This window comes from Microcebus murinus, chromosome 12 (genome assembly GCF_040939455.1).
Source record: "Microcebus murinus isolate Inina chromosome 12, M.murinus_Inina_mat1.0, whole genome shotgun sequence".
Taxonomy (NCBI): Eukaryota; Metazoa; Chordata; class Mammalia; order Primates; family Cheirogaleidae; genus Microcebus; species Microcebus murinus.
Window position 1 is genome coordinate 61833279 of NC_134115.1, and position 13850 is coordinate 61847128.

General features: G+C 52.1%; 1 protein-coding gene across 2 annotated transcripts in view; it reads right to left on the reverse strand.

Moving 5' to 3' along the window:
- CORO2A (coronin 2A) overlaps window positions 1–12191 on the reverse strand; it is a 53223-nt gene extending 41032 nt beyond the window's left edge. Inside the window, exon 1 of one of the 2 annotated variants that reach the window (XM_012769030.3) lies at window positions 12051–12191. Coding sequence is in view for 1 of the 2 variants with exons in the window: in XM_012769028.3 (XP_012624482.1) it covers window positions 6035–6152 (118 nt within the window). In the remaining variant the exon portion in view is untranslated. Of the gene's footprint in view, window positions 1–6034; window positions 6507–12050 lie in introns of those variants that run through there. The other variant, XM_012769028.3, reaches the window with a different exon arrangement.
- Window positions 12192–13850: the final 1659 nt, after the last annotated feature.

A 13850-nucleotide genomic window follows, 5' to 3' on the forward strand; every position in this document is an offset into this window, starting at 1 on the left:
TCTCTCTGGAGATTTCTGGACCACGTGAGACATGAGGCTGCCTGATACTCCAACTAGGGAGGGTTTCAGTGTGTCTACACCTGGCAAATGTGAGTAAGGCTGAATTCTTTTTTTATTTGTTAAGATATTTTTTCCTGCACCTCAATGGGCATCTTGCATAGTTCACTTTGGAGGCCACTGGAATGGAAGATGGGGCAGATTCAGGGAGAACTTTTAGCTCAAGGGATGGCAGAGATCACCTGGTCTACCCCTCATGTTGCAAGGGAGCAAATAGGAACCCCAAAGGCGGTGTGGCTTGTCCAAGGTCACCTGGCTGGTCAGTGGCACATCCTGGAGAGAATGCAAATCTCTAGTTCTTGATGCTAAAATTAGTGCCTCCTATGAAGGAGCTATAGTTTAGCCCCTTACTAGTCCTTTTACTGGACTGTAAGGTTTCAGTGCCTATCACTCTGCTGCACTCTGAAGCCTCAGTTTCCTCATTTATAAAATGGGACTAATCCAACCCAACTCTTGGGCTGCTGTCTGAGTGACCAGCATAAGGTCCTGCTGACATCTGTGGGCTGGGAATTTTTTTTTTTTGAGACAGAGTCTCGCTTTGTTGTCCAGGCTAGAGTGAGTGCCATGGCGTCAGCCTAGCTCACAGCAACCTCAAACTCCTGGTCTCAAGCAATCCTCCTGCCTCAGCCTCCCGAGTAGCTGGGACTACAGGCATGCGCCACCATGCCTGGATAATTTTTTTCTATATATATTAGTTGGCCAATTAATTTCTTTCTATTTATAGTAGAGATGGGGTCTTGCCTTGCTCAGGCTGGTTTCAAACTCTGGGCCTCGAGTAATCCGCCCACCTTGGCCTCCCAGAGTGCTAGGATTACAGGTATGAGCCACCGCGCCGGCCTGTGGGCTGGGAATTAACCTTTCCTTACATTCTGGAAGGTCCTGCTGAGAAGTGGGATGCCCCCACAGTGCGAGGATTCTGCCTCTGCCTGCCAACCACAGCAGTGGACCCTGCAGGACTCAGGACCCCTAGTCACTCAGTGCAGTGACTAGCACTGCACCAGCCTGGGCCTGGGGTGGCGGTGGGCAGCTGTGGACATGGGTCCTGAGCCTTACAAGCAATGGCCTGAAATCCTGCTCCTGTCTCTAAAGCCCCCACCTCTTCCGGGCCTCCCTATCTCCTTCAGGCTGTCCTAGTCTCCCATCCCCCCCACTCCTAAGCCGAAGCCCCACCTGGGCCATTGGTAGATGGCAGCATCCTCTATTCCAAAACCTTCAACAGCTTCTGGGTTATTCAAAGCCAAGACGTGGCCCAGGAGTATATAAAGAAGGGAGGTGGGGCTGGGGAGGGGAAGTGGGACAAGGCAGGAGGGATGTGAGCAGTCAGCTGGGTGCAGACAATAAGGGGGTGCACTTTCCACAGAGAATTTAAAAATGATAAAACTGACCAAAAGTCTGACTTTTTACTATCACGATGTGCCTGCAACTCTAAACAATGTCAGCAATAAAATACTCCTCCTTGCCAAGGCGGGCCGCTCCTACCTCCCAGCCTTTGGTGTCGGGCCAATCCCTTAACCAGCAGTCCCCAACCTTTTTGGCACCAGGGACCAGTTTCTTGGAACACAGTTTTTCCATGGAGGGTAGGGTGGGAGGAGGCGGAGCTCAAGAGTGACGGGGAGTGGCTGCAAATGCAGATGAAGCTTTGCTGGCTCCTCCTTCACACTCCTGCTGGGCCCGCCTCTTCCCAAGTTTCACAGAAGACAATTTTTTCACCAATGGGGTTGTCAAGGGAGGGAGGAGGCAGAGCTCAGGTGGCCATGTGGCCAGGCTCCTAACAGGCCATGGGTACTGCTGGGGCAGGGCATGGGGGGGTACATGGCCTGGGAGTTGGGACCACAGCCTTATACCATTCCCTGTAGATTGAACCTATCCACCCCCTACTGGCTGTGGCTCCTTCCCAGGCCTCCGAGTCCCAGCCATAGAGTAAGCAGCATCATGTTTTCTTTTTTTTTTTTTTGAGACAGAGTCTCACTTTGTTCCCCAGGCTAGAGTGAGTGCCATGGTGTCAGCCTAGCTCACAGCAACCTCAAACTCCTGGGCTCAAGCAATTCTTCTGCCTCAGTCTCCCGAGTAGCTGGGACTACAGGCATGCGCCACCATGCCTGGCTAATTTTTTCTATATATATTAGTTGGCCAATTAATTTCTTTCTATTTATAGTAGAGACGGGGTCTCGCTCTTGCTCAGGCTGGTTTTGAACTCCTGACCTTTAGCAATCTGCCTGCCTTGGCCTCCCAGAGTGCTAGGATTACAGGCGTGAGCCACCGCGCCCGTCCTAGCATCATGTTTTCGTCTCCAAAGTAAAATTCAGGAAAGAAACTTGAAGCACAGAAAAACATACAAGGAGAGCCGCTTCCTAGTTTTGTGTCCTCAGATAAGTCCTACAATCTCTCTGAGCCTCAGTTTTTCCTCTGTAAAAGGACCATCTCACTTCCAAATGCCCTCCTTTCCTTGACCTTGACCCTTCTCTTAGCCACACCATGAACTTTGTCATATAAAAATGCTCCACCTGCTTCCAAAGGCACTGGTTCAAGCATTCACTGTTGACCACACTCTCCTCACCTCCAGCCAGCCCCCTGTCACCCACCAGGTGTGCCCAGCCCTTGCTAGCACCCTGATGGATCAGTAAAACAGGTTTGGGCCCAAGGAGAGGGCCCTGGAACCCATGACCAGAGACCCCTCCCCCAGATGACACAATTCATTAAGCAATGCCCCGACTCTACCACCATGCCTGGCTTTCCTCTTCCGACAGGCCAGCTCCAGGGAGCGTGTCTGGGTCACGTGATATCCACATGCAGTGGATGCCCCCTCCCCCCCCCCCCCCGTTCCTTGCCCACAGTAACACGGGACATCAGCTCACTCTTATCAAAACCCTAAAACCCTTCACCCTACTGACCTTTTTCCTCATCATCTGGCAAGCCCCAACACTGGGTGAACCATGAAATCTAAGCATCCCTGGGGGGAAAAGGTGCTCAAAACCCAGACCAGGGTAGGAGGCACCCATAGGATGAAGGCTGTTCCACATTCTAAGATCACTGTCCATCTCCCCTGTGGTCTGTGAGTCCACAGGGCAGGGTCTGCTCTGCGCTGCTCAGTATCCCTAATGCTGAGGCTTGAGCTTCATCTGCAGAAAGCGATCAAAACATAAACAAAGGTCCTAGTCAAAAAATTAGGTTGAAAAGTAACTTTTTAGGGAATGAATGAATGGGCCAGTCTGGGTGAGGCTCCAGGATTATCTGTGTGGGCCGGATCTCCAGAGTGAGCCAAAGGCCAAGCTACTACTGATAATGGCTATAACAAGGATGAGGCTAATGACCCGGCCAGTGAGCTCTCTGCTCTGGAAGCTCCTTCCTGCTCATTATCTCCCCAGCCCTCCTCCCTGCCTCCCCCATCACTCAGCGCCGTGATGAGCAGGCCGCTGAAGCATTTCTGAACTGGTGTATGTTTCCTCTGCAGCGTGGCCGTTCTGTTCTGCCCAAGGGCCAGAACTCGGGAACCTTCTCTTTGTGGGGTTAGATGAAGAAAAAGAGGTGTAGAAAAAAAATCTAAGTAGTGTGGGTTCAAATCTCAGCTTTAGCTCTGGCTGGCTGTGTGACCTTGCAAATTTACTCAGCCTCTCTGGGTCCCTGTTTCTTTATCTGTAAAAAGAGGATAGGAGTTTCTAGCTACGAGGTGGCTGTGAGGATTCGATGAATGAAGGCACATTAAAGGTCTATCTAATGTGGGGCCTGCCACATATCACGTGATTCCAAGACAGTTTTTTTTTTTTTTTACATTTGAACAGCTTTGAAACTGGGATGCAACTTAGAATCATAATTTAACTGTCTGCTGCTCTGTCTTAATGGACTGTAAAATAATGGTACATCTTACAATAGATGAAGCTCTGTCTTTAATGAAATACGATGGTAGCTTAGTTTCTTTACTTCCTTTGAAAAGAGCTGGAAGGTCTGTGGGAACCCCGGGGACCAAAGACCAAGGAAGCACATCGCCGAGGGGCAGGGGGCCACAGAGGTGGGGCATTCACCCTGGATCTCTAAAGTATCACAGAATCTGAAGGCTCAGGCCCTTCCCTGGCCTGGGGTCCTTCTGGGCTGTCCCAGCTGTCCCAGCCCTGCTCAGAGGTGGCCCATACTCCCACAGGACCCTCACCTCTGCCTCTGGCCCTCTGCTCCTCCTGCTGCTGCAGGTTCCTCGCTCAGGGCAGTTTGGTCACAATGCAACTGGGCTCACAGCCACCTGCCCAGTCTTTGTCCAAGAAAAGGGTCCTGGGACCCACCTCCAGGGACCTCCAGAGGCCTCTCCTCCAGGGAAACTCCAAGGAGCCATCCCTGGACTCTGCTCCCAGCCGTTCCAGAAGGCCAGAATTGGGGGCACCATCCAGGCCTCACCAAAGTCCTCACCCCTCCAGGCTGGTGACATCAGACTAGCCTGCTCATTACACTACGTACATTATCATTATCACATTTATTACATACAGTCAGCCTTCCATCTCTGCAGGCTTTGTATCTATGGATTCAACCAACCACAGATGGAAAATATTTGAAAAAAAAATTTAAAAACCAACAATGCAAACTAATACAAATTTTTTTCAATATTTTGAATTGTTGTTTTAAATAATACAAATTTTAAAAATATAGTATTACAATTATTTACATCATGTTTATGTTGTTTTAGGTATTATAAGTAATCTAGAGATGATTTAAAGTACACAGAAGGATGTGCACAGATTATATGAAATGCCGCACCATTTTATACCAAGGACTTGAGCATCTGTGGATTTTGGTATCCTCGGGGGTCCTAGAACCAATCCCCACCCCCCAGATCCTGAGGGGGTGTACACTTAGTGACAACTTTACATAAATAAGTCATCTATCATGTATAAAAATTTCAAAATATAGAAAAGACAAAAGAAAAATTCGGTTGATAACCAGCTTGATGTCTGTCCATCTGAATATTTTATTATGTCTACATGTGTGTATGTAGACACCTCCTCACATTCAAACCCAAACAGGCTCATTCCACACATACTGCTCTTTCACTTGCTTTTCCAGCTACTGCAACATCCAGCCCTCTCTCTGCAGACTGGTTTCTTCCTGGCTCTCCCCCATGCCCCCAGGTCCTCCCTCCACCCCTTCACCTGGCAGGTCCCCACAGCCCTTCCATCAGGTGCCTGGGGCCCGACCCCAGCACCCAGGCCTCTCTGGGTTTCCTCAGAGCAGGGCTGTGATCTGTGATTGGGCAATGGCTGCCTCTGGGCCTCCTCCAAGCAAAGCCACACCCAGGCACAGAAATACTCTCGAGCTCTTAAATCAAGGGGTATGCGGTTAATGGTGGCTGTCTGTCTCTGTCTGATCTGACTGTAGGCCTTTCAAAACCTACCGGAAGCTCTCCCAGCCCCACATGTTGGCCTGGTATTTCCCTAACCCCCAGGGGCTCCAGAAATCACAATAAACAACAATGAACAGGTGCTCGGCATTTTATACTCCATAAAGTGCTTCCATACCCTTTATCCAATTTCGAAGTCCTACAGCACTCTATAAATTAGGCAGAGCAGGTACTCATTATCTCCATTTTATAGATGAATAAACTGAGGATGGGAGAGGTGGGGTGGTTTTCCCAATATCTGCCCTTGTTTTCCTCCCCTTCATGGTCCAGCCAACTCCAAACCCCACCAACAACCCAGGTCAGGCATCATCTGCCGAAGGGCCTTCCCCGGCCCCTCAGCCACCCCAGGCTGGGCTAGATGCCCCTCCTAGAGGGCTGCCAGCTCCGGGGTTCCCTACGCTAACTGCAGCTCCCCAGCAGGCTGTGAGCCCTCCCAGGCTGTGATGCCTCTGGCTTGTCCACATCCACACCCCCAAGCATAGGAAAACCTCAACAGATGGCTGCTGAGGTGAAGTTCAGTACAGTGAACAAGGCAGGAAATATTGTCTCTCTTTTACCGATGGGGACACTGAGGCATAAAGAAGGGACAGGACTTGCCTAAAGAGCATGTTGGCGGTGAGGTCAGGTCTCCTTCCTTATAGGCCTGGGTTCTTTTGTTCCGCTGTGTCCCTTGTCGTTTGCAATCTCCAAATCCAAACCACTGCCTGAAGTTCATTTCTATCTTCTCTTTTACTGGCCAGGCCCTACCTGGTCCAGGCAGGTGTGAAGGGAGGGTTGGCGGGAGGGGGCTCTGTCTATGGTGATCTCGATTCCCGGCCCTGGGCCCAACACCCTGGGACAGCCTTAGGAACAGCCACAGGAGCTGACCATTTCTTGAGCACTGCCATGGGCCACACCCTGTGCAAACACTTCCCGTGCACTTGCCATTTCATCCTGTGGCTGGGACCATTATGATGCCATTTTGCAGGTGGGGAGGGAGAGACCCTGGCCCCGGGCCACTCAGTGGCTGAGCTGGGGCTGAAAGCCAGGGCTGCATTCCTGGCAGCAGGCGGCCCCAGGAGCTTGCTGGCACCAGAGCCAGAAATAAATGCACAGTCAGAGGACAGGAGAAAACTCTCAGGGGCCCTGCAGCCTTGGCAAAGCCCCAAACTCTCCTCATCACCTGGCCACCTCCCACCCAGGGCTGGCTGGAGAAACAAGACCCTTGGGCCCAGGGAACACAGGCCTGCCCTAGTAGTCCCCCACACTCCCTGTGGGCAGTGTCATGCCATTTGCCAGCCCCTTGCAAACTCCAGGCTCAAGGCCAGGATGGAAGCAGCTGTCACATTAACCCTGTGCAAATTCTCAGCTCCCTAAATCGTATTTGAACCAGACCTCACGTATGTGCTCCTGGCTGGCTGATGGATACTAAGCAAGGCCCCACCTCCCATTGGGCCTCATTTTCCCTATCTGTGAAAGGATGCCACGAGTGGGGTGGCTGGGAGGAGGGCTGGGGCTGGGATGGATGTCTTAATGGAACCCACCAACTTGGACATTCCAAGGTTTGCCTACAGGTAGCACAGCGTAGCGATTAAGAGCCCGGACACCGGGGGCAGATGGCATGGATTCAAATGTCTGACCCTAGGCAACATGCCCAACTTCTCTGCACCTCAGCGTCTCATCTTTAAAATGAGAATAATAGAAGAAAGACTGAAAGTAAATATACAAAAACATTTATACTGATTATCTGGGATGAGAAGAAAAGATATGGGTAACTGATTTTCTGTCTATTTCCCTCTCTTTTTCTAAAATTCTCCATTATCATCAATCATCAAGTATACATAATAAAAAATGTATTTGTAAATTTTCTTTGTAAATTTCTTTGTATTTGTTGAGATATAATTGATATACAACATAATATATCCATTTAAAAATGGGAACAATAAAAGTAATAGTATCAAACCCACAAGTTGATTTTTTTTTCTTTTTTTAAATTTTTTTTTCCTTTCTTTTTGGTAGAGACAAGGTCTTGCTCTTGCTCAGGCTGGTCTCGAACTCCTGAGCTCAAGCAATCCTCCTGCCTTGGCCTCCCAGAGTGCTAGGATTATAGGCATGAGCCACCACGCCTGGCCAAACCCACAAGTTGTTATGAGGAGTGGCTTAATATGTGTAAGATCTTAGACAGAGCTTGGAGCAGCATACGAAGTACTAAGTAAGAATTTGTTAAATAAATAAGCCCAGAGCCAGCCTGGCTTTCTCCTCCTGCTCACCTGGCCTGGACCCCCCAGCTCTCCCCTGGCACCAAGTTCTCAGGTCCTCTGCCCCACGTTCCTGCCTGGCTCTAAGCTCGGCACTCTTGGCCTGCACTATTTACACAATGTGCACCCCTGCCTTAGTCCATTCAGGCTGCTACATCAAAATACCACAAACTAGGTGGCTTACAAACAACAAAAATTTATTTCTCACAGTTCTGGAGATATCCAAGATGAAGACAACAGGTTTGGTGTCTGGTGAGGGTCCACTTCCTGGTTCACAGTGGTGCCGTCTTGCTACATTCTCGAATGGTGGAAGAGGTGAGGGTATCTCTGGGGCCTCATTTATAAGGGCATCAATCACATTATGAGGGTTCCACCTTCATGACCTAATAACCTCTCAAAGCCCCACCTCCTAATACCATCACTTTGGGGATCAGGATTTCCACATATGAATTTTGGGGGGGATATAAACATTCAGACCACGACAACCGCAGAGGAATCACACTAATACTCAAATCTGGCCATGCTCCTGGCCTGTTCAAAAGCCTTCCATGGCTCCCCACTGCCTTTGACTAGAAGCCCTAGCTTCTCCATGACACACAGTTTCAACAAGTTACTTAACTTTTCTGTACCTTTGTTTTCGTAACTGAAAGAGAGGTAAAAACAGCAGCTCCCTCAAAAACATGTAGCATTCCACGCTGTACACAGTGAGGTACACGATCTAGCTCAGTGGCTCTCCGACCTCCTCCCTGCCTCTTCTCCCTCCCTCACTCCGTTCCAGCCCACTCTGTTCCAGCCCACTCTTTCTTCTCTGGACATGCCAGGCAGAGTCCTACTTAGGACTTTTTGCACTAGCTTTTTCCCTCCATCTGGATGGATCTCACCCCAGAAATCAGCCCAGCTCACTCCCTCTCCTCCTTCAAGCCTTTGCCTAAAAGTCACCTTCTGAATGAGCCCCTGAGACCACCCTAGTTAAAGCTGCAACCCCTCTTCCCACCCACTTCACACACCTCATGTTTTATTTGCTCCATGTCATTTATCACCATCTATGTTACTTGGTGTTTATTGTCTGCCTTTTCCCCCATCTGACTGTAAGCTCTTTCAGGGCAGATCTTTCTGGCCTGTTTGTTTACTGTCAGCCCCCACTCCAAGGGGAGGCTCCCAGCCCCTCCTCCTTGACTTCTCCAAGCTTATAATCACACCATCTTAGTCCCCACTGCACCCTGCCAGTCTCTCACTTATTGTAAGGAGCACACTGCTCCTTAATTACCTGTGTACCTTTTCCCATTTAGGTTGAACCAAATGAAACTGCCATTTTTTTTATAAGTCAAAAACAAATGTTGGCTTTTCATATGGTTTAACCTAATATATTTCCCACAGCAGCCTGCCGACCCCCAGGAGGCACCTCATGGCATGGTATACAGCAGGCACCCAATAAATGTTTGCACACAGAAGTGAAGTCACCTACTCCTGGCCCTTCAGATCAGGCGTGATGACAAAGTACCTCCAATCTGTTCTGAAGGAGGCAAGGCACTAACTATAGACCTAAAATAATAGAGGATCCTGCAGAATTATGTTCTGGACCTTCTGAGATTTGATAGAGAAGATAAAAACACACAAACTCGAAAACAATCCAGGTTCTGGTCATTTAAAAATAGCAAAAGTTTAAGGCTAAAACCCCTCGTGGAGGGGACTAGCTGCCTGCCTCTAAGGGGATTCATTTAATCATGGGGAAATTCCTTCCAATAAAAGGGTATGTTACAGAGATTTGCTAAATCTAGTATGTAGGTTGCAAGAGCTGAAACACATTTAACAATCACTGAGTCTACCCCCATTTTACAGATGGGGAAAGTGAGGTCCAGAGAAGGGAAGGGACTGAATTAAGGTCACACAGTGGGGGCAGAGGAGTTTGTCCTGGAATCTATGTCTACTGATTTTAGCCTCATAGTCTTTCCTCTGGACTACATTGCTTCTACCCTGGCCAGACTCCGGTAATGTAAGCTTCAGTGTCACTATTTTTTAAGCTATATTTTTAAAATAAAATGTTTATCAAGCCTCAGATGAAACACTGAGAGCTTCCTCAGTATAAGACAACGTCTTACCAATAACAGCACTACATATGTGTCTCTGTATAGTTACTTCCTTAGGGTAAAGTCCCCAAAGTAGGCAGCTAGGGACAAAGGGCAGGTAGGATCATTTTCACAATAATAGGCTACCAACCTGCAAAATTAAGTGCCATGGGCAAATCCCTACAGCCTTGCCGACACAGAGTTTTTATCCTTTTGTTTTTATTTTTGCTAATTTAAAAGGAATAACTACAGACTGCTTGCATTTATTATATGGTATGTGTTAAACAAAAACAAAAACTACTCTAGTCTTAGAATCAGGATCCCTGGGCTCAGGTGCTGGTTTGTGGCCTGACCTTTGGCCTGTCATATTCCCTCTGGGAACAGGGGATGCCTATCTGTAAAATGAGGGAGTTGGATGTCATGACTTCTTAAGGCTCCATTTGGCTCATACATTCTGTAATACCATGGTGTATTTTAAAATTATTACCATTGGATGACTTTTTAATAACCAGAATCTGCCATGCTTCTAAATCAGGCCAAAATGGCTTGAACTAGCCGAGCAGGAAAACGGGGCCCAGATTATACATGTTTCAAGATGATAGGAGACTTAAGGTAGCACTTAAGTCTGTGCGTTGGAGCTGGGCTCATGGGACAGCACTACACTTACTCTGCTTTTACAAGGGGATAAAAGCAGCTCCAAGCCCTGTGCAGCTCCACCATGGCTAAAGGGCAAGGCCAAATGCACCCTACTTCAGCCCTCGAATCCCACTGACTTTCAGCAAAGTCAGCTCATCCCCAGCATATGCTCACTCAGCCTCTGCTTGAATAACTACGATGACAGGGAGCTCATCACCTGCCCAGGAATCCCTTCCTTTCTTTGGCTGTGAGAAAGCCCCTGGGTGAGGGACAGGCCATCAGGGGGACAAGAGAGACCAGAAACTCAGAACTGAACTCCCAGAACTCCCAGAAACTGCTCCTTCCATCAGGGCAGGCATTAGGGGAGAAGTGGGGAAGAGACCCCATAGACAGGAAGGGCTTAGAGAGGGGGCCAGCCCCCCTTCTCACCCCAGACCCCCCAGAAGGTATGCAGGAGGTGCAGGAAGCTCAGGACCAGGTTCCAGGCCTGCTGCACAGGTGGGCTCTGAACTAGCCCCAGGCGGGGGAGGCCCCACAGCCTGCTGGGGCAGACACCTCAGCTCCCTCTTTTTGCCTTGCTCCCCTCAGCGCGGGGGGGGGGGCGTGGGAAGGAGGAAGGGTCGGATGCTGTGCCCAGCGCAGGAGCAGCGTGAGGGGCAGTGACTAGGAAGCAGAGTCCAGCTTGGTTTGCAGCTGGTGACATCCTCACCATAAGGAGTGTACAACGGGCAGCAAGACTTCCAGAAGGGATCTAACAGAGGGGCTTGGCCAGAGGCCATAGATCTGTTTTACCCAGAGAGCCTGGACCCACAGTCCCTCAGACACGTCTGCCCCATGCCCCAATCCCACTCAGACCCAGCCCTCTTGGCGCTGTTGGCCCTCTGAGGTCCAGGTGTGGCTGCGAGTCAGCCTTGTCACACCGGGCTAGACACAGGGCTAGGCACTTGCAGCTGGCCGGAGCTGGGAAGGGGATGGGGCCGTCCTACACCATTCTCTAAATCCAGGTACTTGCATGGGTCTGGTCCAGGCAGGTGTGCGGCTGAGGGTCCAGCCAGGTCCAGCCTAGGGCTCCTCCAGCCCCAGACGACCACGAGGCCGGTCTTGGCAGGCAGACTCTGATCGCCCCACCCACAAGCCCAGGTCGGCTGAGCAGGGACCTGGGGTCCCCCCATCCCCGCACCCGCGACTGTTTCCCGTGCCGGGAAGCTGAGGCCCAGTAGGTAACGCAGCCAAGAGGGGAAGGGTCCCAATATGCGTCTCCTAGGGCACTCGGGCCACAACAGGGGCCTGTCGGGACTGGCTGGCCGCGCCCAGGGTGAGCCGCCCTCACCCCGGGAAGGGGTGGGCGGTGCAGACAGTGCGTATCCCGGCCCGAGCCGTCGGGAGCGCGGATCTTGCGGCGGCCCCTCCCAACAATCCGGCGAAGAGGGGGCACCATTGCGCCCGCTATCCCGATGGGGAAACTGAGGCCTGGAGAGGAGCAGTGCTTCGTGCAAGGTCACGCGAAGGGGCTGGAAGCCAGGTCCCCCCGCGCCTCGCCGGTCCCCCGCGGCGCGCCGAGCCCAGCATCCCTCCCTCCCCGGGAGCTGCAGCCGGAGGCACAGCGCGCACGCCCTGCCGACGCCCCCATCGCGCAGACCGGGAAGGCGCTGCCGGCGGCGCGGGCCGCCCTACCTTGATGACGGCCACGCAGGTGGCGGCGGCGGCAGCGGCGGCGGCGGCGGCGGCGTCCGGCTCCGGCTCCACGCTCTTCGCCACCCGCCAACTCCCCGCGCCCAGCGCCGCCGCCTCCTCTCTGCGCGCAGCCGGGCAGGCGGGGCCGGAGGGCGGGGACGGGGGCCCGGCCCAAGCCCCGCCCGCTGCCCGCCGCTGGCCCCGCCCCGCCCCGACCGCGCTCTCTGCCCCCGGGCCGGCCTCCCGGCGTGCACACACGCTCCGAACAGGCGCGCACACGCCGCAGTGATTGGGGGCGCTACCCGGCCACCAAGCGGAGGCTGGGACAGCCGGATTGCCTGGCTTCACGTCCCGCAATTCCCTCGCTGCGTGGCGTGGGACAAGGGACTCGACCTCCCGGAGCCTCAGTTTCCCCCACGGTAGAACGGAGACAGGAGCTGTGTCTGCCTTAAGGGGCTGCTTGAGCCCTGGGTGTGACGATGCCGGCCGGGTAAAGCGCGCACGCAGAGGCGGCGCCGGGGCAGCGCTCCTCACGCCCGCGCTGCGGGAGCCGTTGCTGGGCTGCGGGTCCGCGGGGAGGGCAGGGCCGCCGGGCGTCGGGGGACGCCCTGCCTTCCCTCGGGAGCCGGGAGGGGCGCCGCTGCCGGGTCTCGCAGGCTCTGCCGCGCTGAGGACATAGGCAGTGGGGAGGCCCTGCCTTTTAACACCACCACGCAACACTTACTGAGCCAGGCGCTGTTTATGCACCTTGTGTGCATTACTTCACTTTACTGTCTTCACGCGAGGTTGATACTACTACTCACCTATTTTATACATCAGGAGGCTGAGGCCCGGAGAGGTTAAGTACCTATCTTACGATCACACAGCTAGTCATGCAATCGCAGGCACCATGGCTCCCACGCCCCGGCTCAGAGCCACTCCGCCACCCCGCCTCTCCTGAGAAGACCTCTGGGTTTTGTTCTGTGGGGTATCTCGAGGGCCTAGAACAGTACCTGGCACATAGTAGGCACTCAGTATATAGCTGTTGAGTGAATTGCAGAGCATACGATGTACTACTTTACATATATTATTTCATTTAGTCCTACCAACCCTTTTATTATTTCCCCCATTTTACAGATAAGTAAATTGAGGCTTAGAGTGGCTAAGTACTTGGTGGGCGCTTGATTATCTCCTTTCGCAGTTCACTGGGCTACTCTCCCATGCCCAGAGCGGGATGGACTCTGCCTACCCTGTGTCCAGGAAGATCCTCAGAGCCGCCACCTTACAACTCTGACCCAGACCTGTCCGCGCTGGACTGCTCAGTGGGCAGACTGAATGCATGCTTCAAGTGCCAGCACGGAAGAGGAGCTGCTGTCTGAAGTTTCAAAAAAGCATATGGACAAAATTAGGACGTTGTGAGAATTCCTTTTACTCATAGTTCATTGCTGTTTTTACTTGAATTATACCTAGAGGGTGGGCACCACAACTTTTCCCAGGCTAAGGCATCTGAATGTCTTATTTGGGGGTTGGGCCAGTAGGTCTGGTGCACCCCCCTAACGGCACTCCCTTGCACTCTCACACCTCGTAGCCTTTGCTCTTGGTCTGCTTGGAATTCTCTTCCCAGACCATCATCTCCCCGTCTAAACCCACTCATCCTTCCGGCCTTCCCAGACGCCCTGTAAATGTGCCCTCTGGGCCTGTATCTGCATCTTCCTGCCCTGTGCCAATGTGGTTGGTGGCTGGGACTCTGTTTGGGAAACAGCTGGTTTGACAGGGACCTCTCTGGGGGCTGTGGGCATAGGGACTGATCAGCCAGGGGGA